At 35.7% G+C, this 21,030-nt stretch overlaps 1 protein-coding gene across 3 annotated transcripts; it reads left to right on the top strand.

The window, feature by feature from the left end:
- On the top strand, positions 5,770–20,699 carry LOC18592994 (ran-binding protein 10). 3 transcript variants are annotated; one of them, XM_018125562.1, is made up of 10 exons: positions 5,772–6,378; positions 7,213–7,359; positions 7,492–7,584; positions 8,869–8,914; positions 9,057–9,133; positions 11,356–11,518; positions 13,727–13,795; positions 18,295–18,354; positions 19,473–19,559; positions 20,017–20,699. In XM_018125562.1, the coding sequence occupies exons 1-10, from the start codon at positions 5,963–5,965 to the stop codon at positions 20,296–20,298; spliced, it is 1,440 nt and encodes a 479-aa protein (XP_017981051.1). In that variant the 5' UTR covers positions 5,772–5,962; the 3' UTR covers positions 20,299–20,699. The 3 variants fall into 3 exon arrangements, with proteins under 3 accessions (XP_007020053.2, XP_007020052.2, XP_017981051.1); XM_007019990.2 differs by lacking the exon at positions 18,295–18,354 and having other exon boundaries at positions 5,771–6,378; XM_007019991.2 differs by lacking the exons at positions 18,295–18,354; positions 19,473–19,559 and having other exon boundaries at positions 5,770–6,378.

The raw sequence follows: 21,030 nt of genomic DNA, 5'->3' as shown, positions 1-21,030 counted from the left end.
TTTTAGGGTTTATAAGTATGAATTGACATTATGGTGATGTTAATTTGATGGTAGGCTCCAACGAAGCCCCATTATCCTAATTGGACCATTAGGGAGGTTAGAGTTGGCTAAAGGCTCAACTACTACTGGTGAGTGAACTGCATGTCAAAACTTGTTTTGGGAATGTGAATGAAATTGCACAAAGCATTTGAATGATTTTATACAACTTTATCTTAAAACTAGTGCCTTGAGAACAAGCTTTTGCTAAATGGTTTTATGTTGTGATATGTGGTTGTTATTGATTCATGCACCATTTCATTATGATGACTATAACCGTGTGTGTGCACGATGTGGGGGGATGCACATGCCGATGATGATGGCGGTGTGGGAGATGGATAATGGTAGTGCCCATGTGCAAGATGTGGGGGGATGTACACGATGGCACTGATTGTGCACGATGTGGGGGGATGTACATGAGCCGGGTGTGATTATACTGATATTGGTGTTTATTAATGCATTTATATATATACATCGCGATAGGGTCAGAACAATTTAATTGGTCAGACATTGTTTGTAAGAATGTTTCCGATTACAATCTCTATCAGATAGAGGCCTTGACAAGCTTTTCTGCCTAAAATGTTTGGCAACAAAGTCCGTAACTAAAAGTGGCTCATAGAATGACCGAGCAGACAAATCCGTAAAGCAAAATGAAATCAACTACAATTTTCAAACACATTTAGTTAGGCGGACAAGCTGTCTTTATCCACAACACACCATACATTTTCAGACATTGTCTTTCGTATTGGACAGTTGTTACGTGTGTAACCGGTTTGTTTACAACTTGAACATGCTTTGGGTTGACCCACTAGTGGAGGCGTCGATTGACTTGGAGATGGTGCCAGATTTATGGATGGAACTGCAAATAGGGATGGGCAGTTCTGTTTATTATGCTTGTACCTCTTGCATTGCGAACATCTTCGTGCTCGACTACCTTCATCAGCTGATGGAATCCTTCTCCTCATAGGTCTTCCCGCTTGGCTTCACAAAGGTGGGGGCAAGATGACAATTTGTTTCACATGAGGAGGGATGTCCCACTCACTAGAATGCCCTACCGGCCTAATGAATATTGAACAATCCTCTACCAAAACGGTTGTCTTGTAGTAGTCAGCGCAGAATTCAATGGCTTCACGATTGCATTTACTGAAAAACACAATAAACTCAATATTCAAGCACAATGTAAATGCTATGTCAGTTACGGTTCAAATAAGAAATAAAGATATTCTGACCTTATTACTGCAACGACATGGCTGCATGGCAGTAAATCTGTTTGGAACTCAGAACATGAACACGTCTTCCTAGACAGGCTTACAAGTCCGTCCATCTTCCCGTTTTTAACTTCGAACTCCACTCAATTGATAGGCTTAACTAGATAGCGATGTGCATCATTGAACCTTTTGCTCAACTGCCTGGCAACCCAAGGGCTGAGGGGTGTGGTCACTTTGACGACCTCCTCGTACCGATCATGGAACCAACGCTGGAACATGTCTCTAATGAACTCGATCAAAATAGTGATCGACATTTGTCTTGCATGCTTCAAGCATGAGTTAACACATTCCGCAATGTTGGATGTCATCATTTGGTATTGCCTTGCCAGTGAACATACACATGCCCATTTCTCAGGCACTATTCTCATAAGGTCCGCATGGGCTCCCGGGTGAATTTGCTGTATCTGGTTCATATGTTTGTTGAAATTGGCCACCTTATAGCAATCTTGAGCAAGGGTGAAAAGCATACAAACACCGTCGCGCTTGAACTTGTTTTTAAAGTTTTTTTTGAAGTGGTAACCACATAAACCATGGTGCGCTTCTAGGTATGCATTTTAGATTGCTTTCTAAATGCCGAGATGCTGATTAGAAATGAACATAGTGTTTTCAGGACAACCAACCGCATCACGCAACTTGCTAAGAAACCACGTCCATGAGTCTTCGTCCTTAACATGGTCGTTGCCAAACGCAACTAGATATACGCATTTGTTCGCATCTTTGCATACAGCGACAAACAGAACACCCTTGAACTTGCCTTTCAGATGTGTCGCATCAATTGCAATCGTAGGACGCATTACATCCTTAAACCCCCGAATACAAGCCCCGTATGACCAGAAACAATATTTGAATCTCTCTTCCTCATCAGTAGCCACTGCAGTCACTGTGTCAGGATTTTCTTGTTCCAACATATGAAAATACGATGGTAGTAGTTGAAATGACTCCTCCGGTGGACCAAAAACAAGCCTCTTCGCATACTTTTTCGCTTGCCAAGCCTTACCATACAAGCATTCCAATCCCCACTGAACCCTCATCTCACAAATTATGTCCTTAGGTCTCAATGCTACTCCATTAGCCCCGAAGCTTGTGTGACATAAGTTCACCAATCATCTTCGCATTCGTAGTTGGAAACCGCCCTTGCAAACCATCAACGATACAAGTGTGTACTTTGTGGAATGTCCAAACTTGCCAATATTCTCCTCTATCAGGTAACTTCGTTGCATGAACACTGAACTTGCATGCCTTGTCCTTGCAACCAACCTCATAACGAGCTTTACATGACCTTTTTACTTTTATCGCAAACTTCTCTTTTATAACCAACATGTTCAAAGCTCGTTTCAACTCGGCATTCGATGAAAACATTCTTCTTTTGTATAAGCGATCTTCAGCACATGTCGACTCCTCAGTGATAATTGTTTGGAAGGAGAACCTTTATGCACCTGCAATTACCCACGTACGAGATATCCTTGCATTTCCCCTTTCTTGATCATTGTCATCAAGCAATGTATCAAGGGAACGAATCTCGTTCTCACCAACGATGGGGTTATTGTATATGAGATCATCACATTGAACATCTCTTACATCAACACCTCCAATAGGTTCCGTTTCGCCTTCAACATTATTGCAAATTGGAATGTCACTGTCATAAAGGCAGTCATCGTCTGAACTGTCATCTTGCCATTGTTCAAGCCCATCATCTGAAGTGTTATCAAATCTATCTTCATCGGCAGCGAACAAATCCTCATTTCCCTCATCAAATGCAATATTATCCTCCAGCATCGTAGTGTCACCCTCTAACCTCACATTGTTGTCCTCAACTGTCGTATTCTCATTTGACAATGGTATTATACACTCTACAGTTTCACCGAATCGTTGCATTTGTTCAAGAGAAGCAAGAAATTGGTTTAATGCACATCCTGATAGGAATTGTGCAGCCAACTGTTCTGTGAATGTTGTCTGTTTACCGGGCTGCACAAACTCTTATGCATACCTCAATTGCTATTGTTGTGGGTTACGGACCGAATACTGTGGTATATGTAAAGCATTGTAAATCTCATTTTGATTGAGCTAATTACCATGTTGTCCAACTTCTTCTTGTGACATAACATTTGTTTGGCGTCCCTTAATGCTGACATACACAGCCGGAACATTCCTCTGTTCTAGCAAAATTAATGCAACATCCTCATCGTCCTTGATAATTGGTCGTGATAGCTCTTTGGGTGTACTGATCAATGCATGTAACTCAATCTCGTCAATTTCTGAGTTTACCCCAACAACATCTTCAACCAGCTTCATCAAGCCCACAAAAGACAAATCACTCCTAACCCCCTGCATTCGTGACTCACCACCTTTGTAAATGCCATCCACCCACTGACTTTCGTGTCTTATCACAAGTTGCACAATAGGAGCCCCACTGAAATTTTGAAAAAAAAATATTATCAATCATTTTACAAAATCATGCCGTGATAAAAAATTTATCAGTCGTGTTGTTACACACCATGCATATAACCTTAAATGTTGTAACACGCCATGCATATCAAGTCAATTATCGTGACACGCCATGCATATCAAGTCAAATGTCATGACACGCCATGCATCACTATCGTGACATGCCATGCATCATTGTTGTGACACGCCAATCACTGTAATTACTGACTCGTTACATCAACAGCCGTGATACATTAAAAATCCAAAAAACCAATTAACCCACGACATGCTAGGAATAGCCGTGACACGCCAAAAACCCATAAATTCAGTTAACCCATGACACACTAGGAACAACCATGACACGCTAACAACCCAAAAAACTAGTTAAACCACAACACGCCAGGAACAGCCGTGACACGCTAAAATAACTCTAACACATGTTATAGATGCATGGCGTGTAACAACTCTGGGCAATGTTTCTAATCCATCTTCTAATTTACACAAAATGTTTCAGAAATTTAAGTGTGTTGCAAAAATAAACCCAATAACAGGTACCTTGATGTCATCTCTGCTATAGGGCCTTTTAATCTACGACAATGTGGCCAGATGCCGAGAGATAGACCACAGCTCGATGACGATGGTGCTCAACAGAGAGTTGACATAGCTCATACAGTTCAAAAAATCTGGGAGAGCTGACAACGATGGTGTTCAACAGAGACTTGCTAGAGTTGAGACAATTTAGAGAGTTGAGAGAGAAAGATGATCGAGCCCAAACAGTTGCGTGCATTTACTTTTATTTTTTTCTATTTTCTCTATGGTGGGAGGCAGATAGCTCAAACAACTGAGCATTTAATTGAAATGATGTTTTTAAGGGCATTTTGGTCTACTCATGCTTATTTTTGACTAGAAACAGATAACTTTATATGGGTAGTTATTTCTGAAATCACCCTATCATGAGGTCATTTTCTCACAATTTTCTCAAACAACTTTTGTTTTAAAAGAACCTCTTAACATTTATGAAAATAGGACTTCCCTGTTAAGTCTCTACTTTGACTGCCTACTTAATAAAATCTACCAAAAAGTGATATAATCAACTAAGAATTGTTCCTAATGCAAAGACTTACAAATTCTCAACTAGAAATGTTTAATGTTGATTGTCCAAAACTTATAAAACCTAAGGCTAGCCCAATTAAGTCCATGCCCATAAAAGAAAAAAACACAAAAGCAAATACCTCTAGCACAATGGGCAGAATAGTATTTTACTGTTTCAAAGCAGCCAATGATGAAGCTACAACATTACATGCATATTGAAATACACTTAATATTTTTTTTTTATACAAAATTGAGGACCAGCCTTCTGAATGATGCAATGTTGATAAAAACATCAGCAGTAAGATGGGCTTGCACAAAGCAGCTTCAATGCTGCAAGCAATATTCAAATTTGAGAAATTTATTGAACCCATAAAGGGGCAAAAATGTAAATAATTAGTTTCCAAATAAAACACTACAAGTTAAACAAGATTGCCTCAAATTGAAAGAAGCCAAGTACCCATTGTAAGATTGCCCATTAGACCCATCACCATTTTGTGGTGCCTTGGCTACTAAAATGCTTGACTTTATCAGTAAGTGTAAGGTTTTATGAACTTTTATAATATATTTTATTATATTTAATTAAGTTATTATTATTATTTTATATATTTTTGAGATTTATGTTAAATAATAATATTATCATATTAAATTAATATATCATATCAACTTTTATTATAACATGTCAGCATAATATGATAGTATTTCATATCAGTATTACATGACACAAAATGACAAATAATGTTTTGATTAATAATAATTAATCAGTTATAAATATTTATTTAATTTAAAATAAATAATATAATAAATTAATTAAATATAATAAAAAATAAAAAATTTATTTATATATTTTTATATAATTTAAGAATATTTATAAATATCATATCAAACATAAATGAAAGGTTTGCTTGAAAACTATAAAAAGATTGAGCAATTGGCTATAATTATCAATAAATAAATGAGCTTCTCCTTTACTCAGTTGTATCCCTCTTGAAGCAAAGCGAAGGAATAAAAAAAAAGGCCCCTCCCCCATTTCTATCTGAAAACTCTTTCTCAAGCAAGGCTGGTAACTTGAAATACTCGAAAAGCAAAACAAAATCGAAATCGGATGACTTTTTGAAAGGAAATTTTAGGGTTTCCGTTTCATTATGTCTTCGATAAAGATGAACTCGTGCAACAGCAACAATGGCGAGAGCAAAAACGGGACGAGCAACAGTTTAGCAAGCGTAAACCACGATCTCGGCTTATACTTCTTGGAGCTGGCTCGGCTTGGCTCGGCTAAGGCTCCGACGGAGATGGAGGAGGATGAGGAGGAGGCTCCGAAAGAGCTCAACACGATCAATAGCTCGGGAGGATTCTTGTTTGTGGCGACTGATAAGTTGTCGGTGAAATATACGAGCGTTAACCTCCATGGCCACGATGTCGGAGTGGTCCAAGCCAATAAACCGGCTCCAGTGAAGCGGCTGCTTTATTACTTTGAGATTTATGTGAAGGACGCTGGGGCTAAGGGGCAGATTGCTATTGGATTCACCCAAGAAAGCTTCAAGATGCGGAGACAGCCCGGGTAATTTAGGGTTTTTTTTGTTGTTTTTAGAAAGGAGTTTTAATTGGAGTTATTGGTGCTGTTTATAGTTCAGACTTAGCGTTTTGTTTTGTTAATTTGAATTGGTTTGCATATTTGGTTGATGAAATAAAGAAAAGGGGCATAGTAGAAATGAAGAAGAAGAAGAGAGTGTTTTTGAATTGGTTAGTTATGGAGCAAGAGAGGGACAAAATGGAAGGGTATAGTGAGAATTTATTTTCTTTTGCTTCTGATTTCTAGTTTTATTAGGTAATTTTTTTTTTTATTTTTGGTCTGATGAGGAAAAAGCTAAGCAATGAGGAAGAAAGTGTTTTAAATACGTAATGTTTATGTTTATTACGTGCAACATAGAAAAGAAAAAAGTTTTAGCACTAAATAATTGAAAGTGCCACACTTTGCTGTAGTAAGAAAAGGAATGGTCTTTTGTTGAGGAGGTTCATTTTATTGTTCTTTCAGTTCAATTGAGTTTTTGTCTGGTTTTGAGGAGAGGTTCGGGAAATTGCCAGAAATGAATAGAGAAGTAACACCTCCTATGTGAGAGTATGTCTTTTTAGTGCTCAGGAATGTGCAGGAAGAAAATAAAGAGAGGAGAATGGTTTTCTTTTTTTTTTCTTTTGTCTTTTTTACATTGTCAGTGACATTAGCCTTTTCTAAGGGAGAAGGAAATGTAATCAGGAGGACAGCTTTCAATTAGGTCTGCTTAGTGGGGATTTGTCAATTTTCTGAGAAAGTGTAGGTAAATAAAAAAGATTCATTTGTCTTGACTTCTTACTTATATATAATACAATATCAAAGTATTCTTCTTATCTGAGGCAGGTGGGAAGCAAACAGTTTTGGGTATCATGGGGATGATGGATTTTTATATCGTGGACATGGAAAGGGAGAGGCTTTTGGTCCAACTTATACAACAGGAGATACAGTTGGTGGTGGCATAAACTATGCTTCACAAGAATTCTTTTTCACGTAAGATACAGTTTCTGTCATGTGCTGTACGTAGGAGCACTTGTGCCTTGTTCATCTATGTTGCTTGATTGTAAAGCTCGATTCATTTCTGAAGGTTCTCATGATTTTGTGTACGCATTATGTTGATGCCAGTAAAAATGGGACAATAGTGGGAACAGTTTGCGTGGTAAAGGAAATCAAGGGTTCCTTATTTCCTACAGTTGCTGTTCACAGCCTAAACGAGGAGTATGTCTTACCTTCTCTTTTGTATATTTATATGAATTCTCTTATTATATGTTGTAATAAGGCACCCATATTTGCATTTAATGAAGATAGGAATAATAAAAATATCATCTCTCTGTTCTTTCTTCTCTAGTTGTAGTTTATTGATCATGTTGTTCTTTTGCTGCATTATATTTTGAGGTTTCTCTTCAATGAATGAGCAGTGATGTGTTAGTTATGACACTTTTGTTTCTGGTATTGTCCAAAGTTGTGTCTAGCCTACAGAAACTACTTTTGAGGGGTAAATTTAACTAGAAATTGCACTTAGGTTGGTAAAAGATAGTTATTTCTTTCTAGAAACTCAGTTGTAATAATGTTTTTGCTTGATCTTGTTCAAGCATATTCATGACAGTGAGGGAGCAAAAGTCAGTTACAAACTAATTATATGGCTTTTAACCTGAGTTGAAATAAAATTTTCAGAGCTGGTCTTGAGCTTGTAGGTGGCTTGAACAAGCAAATGAATTGATCAAGCTGAAATTGAGAAATTTGGTGCTGGACTCAGCTCATCTTGTTTGCATCCTTATCCTTGGGCTAGTTGTGCTTTGTGTTTTCATCTATCAAATATACCAAACATGAGCTTGCTCCAGTGGCAGTTGAGTTGAATTTTATTCCTACTTGGTTAATGAAGGCATTGGGTTTGTACAAAGGAATTGGTGTTTTGTTGATAAGAATAGAGGGCACCATATAAAAGATGGTTGGAATATATAAAATGATAGTGTAAATTGCTAAAATCCTACATACTTACAATCTCCTTTTAAATTTTTTTAAAATGCAGACTTCCCCTTGATACCTACTAAAGGTGTAGGAAGTTGATTGATACCACAAATGACATCTTGAGAGGCAATTCTATATTTTCAAACACTTGGGGTATGTTGTAATTAGGCTATATCATCAAGGGGGACTTTTGTGTTTAACTCAAAATGGTTAAATTATTCCTGTTATGATTGTTATGTTCTATGTTGAAAGTGATGTTTGTCATGATTCTGTTAGATTTAAGAATTAAATGAACTCTTCTCATTCATTGCATGCTTGTAGCTTGTCCTTTCTAGTGATGGGTGATCAGTGGCTTGTTTGTTAGTTAGAAGCCTCTAAAAGATGCAATTATGATACATCTTATCTACTGCTTTTGATTTTCCCCACTATTTCATTGGTATTTATTACACAGTTTCATCACAATGCAAGTAGTTACTGTCAAAGTGGTGATGGTTTTGAGTTGTTCAAAATGAGTTTTGATTTCAAATTGTGCAGGGTTCATGTCAACTTCGGGCAAAAAAAATTTGCTTTTGATCTGAAGGCAAGTTATGCTTTAACCTTTTCCAGCATATGCAACCTTAGTTTCAGTATACCTCAGTTCTCTTAGCCTGTCATATTAAGTGATTGCTTTAAGGTTTTTAGTTCTATTTACCTATTTATTATCTTTGTTGTCAAACTATTAGGAGTACGAAGCTCAAGAGAGGTTGAAGCAGCAAATGACAATTGAAAAGATATCTCTACCTCCAAATATTAGTTACGGGTAAGTTTTATCTTTTGCTGCTAAATAGCATTTTCTGCTCTGTGTGGTTTTGCATGTCTTTCCCAATGCGATCATCTATTGAATGATATGATGTTTGGTTAAAGAAGAGTCCAAAATCCTTAAATCAAGGTAATACTTCTATAATATAGTAATTTATGTAAAATAGAAGTTTCTGGTTGAGGTGTTGATGATAATATTAATTACATGCTCTTAGAGGTGGCACATGGGTAGGTTTGGATTGGGTCATTTCAGGTTCGAGTTGATTTGGGTTCAGATCGTCTTAGGTTCAGGTCGATCTGTGTTCAGGTCCTTGACTTTTTGGTCAACTTGGATTTGGTCGGGTTCAATTCCAGGTTTTTGGGATAGGTTTCCGGGTTCAGGTTCATTTTTCCACCTTTACATGCTCTTGATTCTTGATACTGATTGTCTTCCACCTTGTGTTACATCATGGGTGTAAGAAGGCACAGGAGAAATCTGTTGTCTAATTATCTGCTCTCCAAGTATACGTATCAAACAGATAATATATTGGCAAGTATTGTGTCGATCCCACAAAGAATTGATCTAAATTTTTGTTAAGTACTAAAATTACAACAGTTTAGTCTTATCTAAACAATTGAAATCAATTAATTAATTAAACTAAAAATCAAATAAAACTAAATCACAATAAAATAAACTAAATCTCACAGCAATAATAAATAGAGAAAAATTAATTTAAATAAACCTAAGATTACAATATCCTTCACACTTTGTCTAAATCTTACCTATCTCTCTTAACTTTTTTTAATGGATTGAATTGCTAACCTAGAATCTTTAATTATTTAAGTCTCTCTCGAAACTCATATAAAAATATCTATTTTAATCAAACACTGTATTTTTATGTGAATTAAAATTAAAAGACTTATTAAATTCAGACTCTAATTTTGGCTACATACGGCATATAAGTACATTCAAATCCTATACACAAATCAATTTATTCATCCAAGCAAATAAATATGATTATATGCTATCCCAACCTTAGCCTACACTAAATTTCCTTTTCCAAGTTATGTTTAGGTTTCCTAATTAATTTAATTGGTAGCTAAGCAATTAAAGGCATTAAGAATAGATTATAATAAACAAAATAATACCATTGAAAATAAGCAAGAAAGAGATTACAAATTTATACTGCATGTGAGTTCAATTACAATCTTAGATAAAGGAGATTAGTTACTCATAATTGAAATAAAAATATCCGAAGTTTAACCATAAAAGAATACAAGAATAATCAAAAGAATAGGGGAAAAGAAAACAAATTGATCTTTTGGTCTTCCACTTTGGAGGTGTTAAAACCCTATTAGGACTTGTCTTCCAAATCATGCACCACCCTGCAGCCTTTAATAGTTGGGCTTAAAATTCAAAATTGGGCTTTCAACGCCGTGGCATAGGCCTTCAATGCCATGGCATTGGCTTGACTTCAAGTCTTCATGAAAATTCTGCTGCACTCTGTCAACTTTCAATGCAATTTTCTCTAACTGCGAGGCAGAACTGGACAAAGTGGTCTTCAGGAAAGTTGTAGCTCTGTCTCTTAGCTTTCCAATGGCTCAAGAATCACTTTATTTAGACATTTGGAGTGAAAGTTATGCTCAAAACACTGCAACATGTACGAACAGAGCTTTGATCCTTTAAATATCTTTCTTCACCAATATGAAGCCTTATTCCTTATAATGCTACAAAAGCATAAAAACTAATAAGTAATAACTAAACTAAAGCAAATAAACTTAAAAATTGCATAAAATAAAATAACTTAATAAAAGTAAACAAATTAGAAAAATAACTAAAAATAACTAAATCTTAACTTAAACTGAAGAACTTAACTAGTTTTTAAGAACAAAATGAGACAAAATAATTCTATGAAATAGAATTATCAAATTCTAGAAAGGGTTTGAAGCATCAGAGTAGAAGAGAAACTATTCAATATTGGATGATAAAGTGCTATGCTAAATCAAGAAAATAAAAGCATTGCATGTAAATATCATGTAATTGGAGTTAATGGTGCTCAGAACATGAAGTTTAAAATGATAGATTCTTAGTTGTAGAGCCCATGTTGAAGTCATCTACTGTCTCTGGGTGGATTTAAAAGTCAACAATGAGAACTCATCTCTCTTATCACTTTAGACTTAATTAGTAGTATAATATGGCGTATTTCTATATCTCAATATAATATTTTTGATCTTAATGAACAGACTTGTTCGCTCCTACTTGCTACATTATGGCTATGAAGATACACTCAATTCATTTGATCTGGCTAGTAAAAGCACTGTCCCTCCTATCTATATAGCTAAAGAAAATGGCTTTGATGAGCAGGATATTGTGTATGCACTAAATCAGAGGAAGACTCTACGACAGGTATTGAATTGTTGACAATTAGACACTGCTATATTACAGTTATAAGTAGTTCTGCATTGCCTTTTGTAGGAGCTTTTCCTTTGATTTTTCTGATGATGGTATTTGGGGTACTGAGTTTCTTAAGCTGATTTTGTGGTTTGGGAAATTTTATTTTCTTCTGGGATGTAGTCAATTTCGTACATCTGGTTGGAAAGGAATGAGAAAGTTTGGATGGGCTAGGTGTGTTGGAAGATTGGTAGGATGGAGAAGGTTTGAGATACACGACTGAGGTGTTTTAACTCATGGTATTAACTATGCCTCTTCCATAGCTAGTGGGGATGTTCATTGATATACTTTTTGGACATGTTTGCACTAGTGCACTTAGATTATGTGGATAAAGTTTTGATTGATAAAGAGATGCATGAACCACCCTACCTTCGCATCTTCCCCTAAGCCTATATGTTATGCAAACTTTCACTTTTACAACCATAGAGGCATAGTTGGTATGACATGCCATTAGTTGATGTTAAAAATTATTAAGTAACCGCCAAGCTGTAAATAGTGGTCTTGGTTTAAGCTTTAGACACTAGGAAGAATGCTTCTTCCTCTGTTCATTACTCTTTAAGTGTTGTAATTCTCTTTAGTTTTAAAGTGTAGTAAAAGTTCTCTTTATTACTACATTCTCTTGTTTCTTTTTTTCTTTTTGGATGAGTATATTCTCTTGTTTCCTTGCCTGTATTGCAAGAAAAATGTTTGCAAGCTTTCTTATACTGATTTAAATCGGAAATTCTTCGTAATAGTCTTGGTGTTACTATCTTGGTGAATTCCTTTTGATTTAAACCAGACATAGATGCTATATGAGCTAGACCATCAGATGGTGGCAATATAATAATCTTGAATACATGTCAGATGTAAAAGATATAAAAAGAGTAATTTAGGTTGAGATAAGAAAGCATGATTCCAACTGACAAGGGACACTGCATGTTACTTGATGCCACTCTTTAAGGTGTGTATTTATGTTGCTTTAAGTGGTAAGAACACGATAAGTGGATGACATGTTCAGCAAATCTCCTTTGCTGTTTTCTAATACAGAAACCAACACTATTGACACCTGATTGATAACATATTTAATTTTAAGAACTATTCAAATAATTGTAAAAGAGGAGATAATTTGGTCAATATCATGATTCTGTTGTTAAATAAACATGTTCTGAGTATTACAATGATTTAAATAATGAATGTATAAATTATTAACCTCGAGGATCTAGTTTTGTGGGGCAAGCTAGTGTGACTGTCAAGTTCACTTGAACTTAGTAACAGTGTTCTCCACTCTGGAGTCTTCTGCTATTGGAGTTCTCTAGCCATTTGGTGCACTTTTCTCTGGCATTCTTTCTGGTTTTGATTTCCTTTCCATAAATTTGATCTTCCTCACTTTGTCCTTTTATTTCTTTTCCTTGCCCTTTATCTCCTCCATTGACCACCTATTACTCCTTTGAGTTGCCCTTCTAGTTCCTAACCTGAGAGGCCAACCTTTGATTTTCTGACTTTGTCATCCTTGCTGTCTGCTTTCTTCCCCACAATAAAAATGAAAAAGGAAAAAAGAAAGGAGAAGTCAGAGTTTTGCCATTGGATTTTCTGTTTAGTGGATAGTTCCATCAAGTCAACATCATTGTAGAGATGTCAATAGAGCTTGTGACAGGTGGCCAGTGAAGGTGACTAGATTTAGATCTTTTGAGTATTAATCGTGAAGTTGGTGCATGATGTGGTACATCCTTCATTTAGTGTGTTTTGGGTTATGAGGGTCTCGTACTGCTGTTACTTTTTGGTCTCTGGTAACTTGGGTGTAAGCTATTGTTTTCATGAGAATGGCCGTTTCCATTTGACATAGACTCCATATGATGTTTCATAAACAAAAATTATGTTTTGTTGTTCCAATGCTCCCAAACCCCCCAAAACCACCCACCCCCCTCCAAAAAAAAAAACAAGGTATGAGCCAACTAATGAATATGTATTTACTGCTGTTTCCAATGCCCGGCTAATCATTGATGATATGAGATAACCACTTTAGTTAGCAGAATTCAAATTATTTTCTCGTTTCTTTTCTCAAGACTATCTAATTTTGATTATTTTGGTATTTATCATCCATTATGCTTTCCTTTTGATCCCTTTTTTTCAGCAGTTGCTGTTCTAGTTAAATTAGTGATTATTGCATTTTTCTTGCCAATGAAGCTAATCAGGAATGGCGAGATTGATGCAGCCATTAGCAAACTTCGTGACTGGTATCCCCAAATTGTTCAGGTGTGTACGAAATTCGGTATTTTCTACTGTTTGTGAATGTACTATATAGATTGAGTGTTATACGTTGAAAGCATGCTGGCAATGAATATGCACTGGTAAGGCATGCATGTTTTCCTTTAACATCATTCCCGAACTTTATTTATTTATTTATTTTTGTTAAAGCAGTTCTTTTTTATGTAGGCGCATATGGAATTTTATTTTATTTAGTAATTTCATTAGCTTAGGATTTTATTTTCTTTATTTTATTTAGTTTTGAGATTTTTTTTCCTATCTTTATTAGAATTTTAATACTTTTAAGTCTTTATTTAGGATTAGGATTACTATTTGATTAGGATTTATCTTAACTAGTATATAAATAGGTGATCCTAGATACAAGATTAATATTGTTATCATTTTTTTTTCTTTAAAAAAGCCTAATTATCATTCTATTGTTCCAACATAATCAACCCTATTCTAACCCTTATTGTTGAATTCTAATTGCCCTAAACCTGCTGGCTACATCAAGTTGTATTAGAGCAAACGATCCTACTATTTTTTTAGCTAGGAAGGCAACTAGCCTCAACAAACTGAGTTAGCTGAGATATGGAGAGTGATTGATGACTTGACCTGGACTGTGCAAGCCTTGTAGAGTCAGGAACCAGTGGGTGACCACAACTCCCTTGAGATTCAAGATCTCGAGGATGATGAATTTGAGATTGAGAACCCCTTTCATGAAGATGGACCCGCAAATCAAGCGGCAAGAGTTGGATTGGGGGTCGATTATTACACGCTCTTGATTTAAATGGAGGAATGAAGATCGAAGGAACTGATTTTCATGGGAAGTTTCATGCAGAGGATTATTTGGATTGGGAAGCTAGTTTGGAAAATTACTTTGAATAGAAACTCATATTTGAAAATCAAAAAGTGTTATTGGAAAAGCTGAAATTGAAGGGTATTGCATTTCAATGGTGGAAGAAAGTTGAAGAGCAACGTGCACGACAGGGGAAGCTTAAAGTTAGCAGTTGGGAGCACATGAAAAGTAAATTAAGAAAGCAATTTTCACTTGCTGATTATACTATGGAATTATATGAAAAGCCTCATTGTTTGAAGCAAATAACATGACCTTTGAAGAATATTCATCGGAGTTCAATAACCTATCAATTTGAGTTGGGTTCATTGAGAGTAACGAACAAATTTTTTGTTGTTATTTTGCTGGTTTGAATCGTTCTATTAGAGATGAGATGAGAGGAGTTTGATTGTACAACATTGAAGATGCTCGTCAATATGATTTATCAGCAAAAAAACGAGTTTTACGCTACGGTGCTAGAAAGCCCTTATATGGCACCCATTGACAAAGTAATTCTGAAGCAAGACGAGGCTATCAAACATCCCAACAAAATTATCGAGGGGCTGCCACAAACAATAAAACTAATAGGGGTGCAACTAATGTTGAAAAGAATGATAAAGGCTAGGGTATAATGCCTTATGGTGGATAAAATAGTTTTGGTTCTTCTACAAATAAAGGGGGCAACAATTCCCAGGTTCGATGTTTTACTTATGGGGAGAAGGGGCACACTTCTTTTGCTTGCCCACAATGAAGGGTGAATTTAGAGGAATTAGGGGAATAGTTAGAACCTGTTTATGATGAGTATGAGGAGGTAGAGGAAATCGATGTTTATCGTGCACAAGGAGTCATCAGTGGTATGAAGAGTTGACAACAACAGTAAACAAGGAAGCAGAAGATTGGAAGAGGCAAAATATTTTTCGCACACGAGTTGTTTGTGAAGGTAAAGTGTGTGATCTTGTCATTGATGGAGGAAGTATGAAAAATATTATTTCAAAAGAGGCAGTAAACAAATTGAAGTTTTCTACAAGCAAACATCTTCATCCTTACAAGATTGGGTGGCTAAAGAAAGGACACGAAAAATCAATAACTATTCAATGTTTGGTGAAGTTCAATATGGGAGGTAATTTGGATGATGAGGCTTTATGTGATGTTATGCCAATGGATGTTGGTCATATTTTTGTTGGTAGACCTTGGTTGTATGATCACGATATCGATCATAAGATGAAGCCAAATAACTATTCCCTCTACAAGGATAACAAGAGGTATATTTGATATTCTCTTAAAGAAGAGTCTAAGAAATCAGCAGCTTTAAGTCTTACAAATAGCAAAATCACTGGGTATTTATCTGCTGAAAGTTTTGAAGCTGAAGGTAGTGAAAAGGGAATTATGTATGCTTTGGTAACTAAGCATTTGAAGAGTGATCAGATGGGTAAATCGCCTCAATATCCAAACGAAATTCAGCAGCTATTGAAGGAGTTTAGAGAGTTGTCAATGAGGATTTGCCAAAAAGTGTACCACTTCTACGGAGCATCCAACATGCAATTGATTCGATACCGGGAGCATCATTACCAAATTTGCTATCATATAGAGTGTCACCTATGCAGCGAGCGGAGGTACAAAGACAGGTTGAGGAGCTGTTGGAGAAAGGTCTAGTGTGTGAAAGTAAAAGTCCTTGTGCTTGCCCAGCCTTGTTAGCTCCTAAGAAAGATGGTTCATGGAGGATGTGTGGACAGCCGTGCCATAAATAAAATTAGTCAAGTATCGTTTTCCATTCCTAGATTGAATGAGATGCTTGATCAATTTGTTGGTTCGAGAGTATTTTCAAAGATCAATTTGAAGAGTGGATATTATCAAATTAGAATGAGGAGTGGAGATGAATGGAAAACAGCTATCAAACTCCGGATGGATTATCTAAATGGTTGGTGATGCCATTTGGCCTTTCTAATGCACTAAGCACATTCATGAGAGTCATGGAAGAGGTGCTCAAGCCCTTCTTGATTTCATTTGTGGTGGTTTACTGTGATGATATTTTGATCTATAGCTGCACTAAGGAAGAGTGCTTAAAACATTTTCAATGTTTGGACCTTGTAAGGTGCTAAAGAAAATCACTTCAAATGCCTACTTAATTGAGCTACCACCTAAGTAACAAATCAGTCTTATTTTTAAAGTTTTGGACTTGTATCCATTTGATGGATGTGATGTGACTACATCTACCATAGACGCTCAAGTTCAGCACCTTCCAATTGCTAAGGTTGAAGTTATTGAAAATGTGTTAGATGTGAAAGAGGTTCAATCTAAATGAGGGAATCCATATAGATGACTTTTAGTGAAGTGGCTTGGTAAACCTACTAATGACAGCACTTGGATTGCTGAGGAGGAATTGAAATGAGTGGATCCAGACATCCATGAAGAGTATGTCAAGGCCTACTTGTCGAAGTCGAGTCTTTTTGAGACCCGACAGGACTGATAAAGCCGCATATGAAATTTTATTTTATATAGTATTTTCATTAGCTTAGGATTTTATTTTCTTTATTTTATTTAGTTTGAGATTTTTTTTTCTATCTTTATTGGAATTTTAATACTTTAAGTCTTTATTTAGGATTAGGATTATTATTTGATTGGAATTTATTTTAGCTAGTATAAATAGGTGATTCTAGATATAGGATTATTATTATTATCATCTTTGTTTTTTTAAATATTTATTCAAGAGGTTTCTTTAAAAAAACCCAATTATCTTTTTATTATTCCAATACAATCAACCCTATTCTAGCCTTAATTGTTGAATTCTAATCGCCCTAAACCTCCTGGCTACATCAGTTTTTCTTTTCTCTCCCTTATTTCTTTTCTTTACAGGTTCCATCCATCTTTGGCTTCAGTTTATTCTTTATTTTTTTTATCAAATATATGGCCATTGGGAACTTAATGAGTTCCCTGCATGGATTTTTTGGATTTAATGAGAAGGGCTTTATTTTTTTATATCAAATTTTACTTGCATTTGTGCTTTTTACTTTAATAATTCTTTTCTTTCCTTCTCCTCTCTCTCTTTCTCTCTCTCTCTCTCTCCATCTGTTATGATAGGTTATTTTACTTGTATTGGATATTGGATAATACATATATACTCACATGCGAATGAATTGGGTTTCTTTGGGGAAAAACAAAGAAAACACTTGTCCTGCCCATGTCGGGATGGAATTGTAACAGGTTTAGTTACTTTGGAGGAGTGCTTGGGATAGGGATGTTTAAACTGGGTTAGTTAGTAAGGGATACTGCAGAATAGGTTAATATTCATGGCATTCCATCCCTAGAAAAAAAAGAGAGGGAAGAGGGAATTGGAGGGAAGAAGTGCATATTATATCTACTGGGAATAGTTACATTGAGAGACTAAAAACTCCTAATTACTCTCCTCAGATTTTAAGTTTATGCCTGGATATTTAAATCTTTGTCACAACATTTGTGATTTTGCTTGTCTTGTATCTGCTTGCTAATGTATAAAGATTCTGTTATTGTTTCTTCTCACACTCAAATTTAAAATGGTGAAAAAACTGTTGAGAAATGGATTTAGTTGTGTTGAGGCAAGATTCCATACTGCTTGTTCATTGCTCAATGAACTTGATATGGTTAAGACTTTTTTGGATTGATGCATAATCTTTCTGTAATGTCCATTTACATTCAGGAAGAAAAATCAGCTACATGCTTTCTGCTGCACTGCCAAAAATTTATTGAATTGGTTCGGGTAAATATTCTTTCCTGTATATTGCTTCTTTACATCTTTTATTTTTACAAAAAGATACTGATTACAGAAAAATACTGATATGTCATGTTTTAACATCTGATGAAAAATAGTTTAATTTGTAATATTTTCTAAGAACTGGATATACATTGTTGTCTATTTTGAATTTTTTGATGCACTTCTAGCCTAAATTCTAGTTTTCGATAGGTGAGGACACATTCTGAATAGAAGCCACAAGAAATTCCAGACTTGGTATAACACTACTTAACACTCCCCTCATCTATAGGCTCAATATCAACAGTTTTTTTTTCTTTTTTATAATTGGGAGAAGGGAGATTCGAACGCTGCTCTTTAGACAGGGAGATCATGAATCAACTAATGAGCCAAATGCTCGGGTGGAGGCTCAATATCAGCAGTTGAAACAAATGGTCTTACCATTTTCAACGAATGCAGAAGAACAAACAATAAACACCAAATAATATAAAAAATGGGCAAAGAAACAACTTTTGAATTGTGGCATCATATCAAATTTTGTGGTGAAGCTAATTGTTATTTCGGTAGGATGTCTATAATAAAATTGGACACTGTAACAGCTCAGGTCTGGCACTTCAGTTGTTGACCCTCATGCACTAGGCTTCTTATGCTATTGTGTGATCTATATGCACGTGATAGGTTAATTGTAATTGGTGACAAAGTTTGTCATCACATTGATCTGTTTGGGTACCTTGGGTTCTTAAATATAAAAGAGGTCTCTTTGCCATTGTCAATTAGTTTTAGGATGCTTAGAATAAAAATTTGACAGTATATACATACTTGTATAAAAACATTACATTGCTTCATTTATCCGATTTTACAAGGAAGCCTGAAGAAGTTGTATGCACATTGCAAAACAATGGTAGCGTGGGTAGCAAATATTGCATGGCTATTTATCAACCAAAACTGAAAGAAGTAAAAATAAAGAAAAAAAAAACCCTGCATGCTTATGACCTCTGATTCCTGAACTACACAGTTTATCCTTGTGCGTTTGAGATGGTATGTCAGTATGAGATGATTGATGTCAGTATGAGATGATTGATGCATATTTGTATGTTTGTTGAGATATATGTACCTGATGTGTGTAGGTTGGAGCATTGGAAGAGGCTGTTAAGTATGGAAGGATGGAATTGGCAAAATTTGTTGAGTTGGATGGATTTAATGATTTAGTGCAGGTAGCAAGAAAATTTTCTTAACCTTTCTCTTCAGCTTATTGAGCTTGTTTTTAGAATGTGTGACATGACAAACATTATCGTTAGGGATGTGCTTAGTATTTGAAATTGCTTTTATTTGGAGCTTATGTTAATGCAGTTGGACATGTTTTAGCACACCATAACTGCAAATACAAGCTTGATATAATTTGGTTCTGCTTTAGTGCATGGTTTTAAGAAAATTAAGATGTACAACTCTGTGTCTTTTCCCCTTGTGTGTTTTTAGATTGTGATGAGCTATTGCTCTGGTGTGCATGTATACTTGTATGCATCATTTCTGTGTGTGTGTGTGTGTGTGTGTGCATGTTTCCTTGGTCTGGTCTGTTTGTCTGATGTTATCTCTGAGCTGAGAAAATTGGAGCCAGATCCTTATATTTTCAGTTGCATCCAAAGCTAATATTTTAGTTGGTTTTCCTATTAGGACTGTGGTGCTCTGCTGGCATATGAACGTCCACAGGAGTCCTCTGTTGGATATCTTCTTGAAGAGTCACAACGCGATGTTGTGGCAGACACAGTTAATGCTATGATCTTATCGACAAATCCCAATATGAAAGATCTGCAAGGCTGCTTACATTCTTACCTGGAGAAACTACTGAGGCAGCTAACTGCTTGCTGTTTGGAGAGAAGGTCGGCAAATGGGGACCAGGGTGAAGCATTCCATTTGCATCGGGTTCTTAACAGTGGTAAAGACATCAAGTCCTAGCTGATATATGTAAATTGCACCACTCATCTTTTTCTGTCCATATCACCAATAGATCTTTGCTGAATACCCTTCTCAATTTTCAAGTCACTGGATTGGTCTTACTGTCTGCTATATGGAGTCGAGCACCCCCTTGGGTTCCCCGCCTCCCATAAAAAAAACAAGGGTTCTACATTTTCTCTATAAAGATGGGGTGTTTTCTCCATGTGCTTGTAAGCTTTTCTTCACAAACTTATCCTTTACATGAGAGTTTTCAGATTTACTGGATGCAGATTACAATGTGAATATTGTAGGTGAGACTTACACTTGAATGTGATTGCAGATACAATTCTATCAGTTGTATTCGGAAGATTCCTACCATTTGTTGTCATTTGATTGTTGGAAAGAAATCTTGTTTAGGGGTACTTCTGATTCAGGAATGCTGTTAAAGAATTAAGTTGGATGAATAAATAAGTAGTCAAATAATGCATTTTATCACTAACATAACAAATAAAGAAGATATAATACTTAAAAAAATGTTCTTAAACTATCTAAAAAAGTTTTATTTTATTTATTGTGTAATCGATAAGACAACGCAACTGTTTCTATACTGTAGACAATAGCAAGCATTGGGAATCGATTAAATAGGTCGGTCTTAACTTTTTTCTTTCTCAACATTTTTAGTTTATAATAAATTTTATAGGTCTTATATCTTAATTTTTGGAAAATTAAGTTTCAGGTGTAAAAATTTTTTAA

The sequence above is a fragment of the Theobroma cacao genome, chromosome 8 (genome assembly GCF_000208745.1).
Source record: "Theobroma cacao cultivar B97-61/B2 chromosome 8, Criollo_cocoa_genome_V2, whole genome shotgun sequence".
In the NCBI taxonomy this organism is placed as follows: Eukaryota; Viridiplantae; Streptophyta; class Magnoliopsida; order Malvales; family Malvaceae; genus Theobroma; species Theobroma cacao.
The sequence above is the reverse complement of the archived record's forward strand: the minus strand, read 5'-3'. Positions and strand labels throughout refer to the sequence as shown.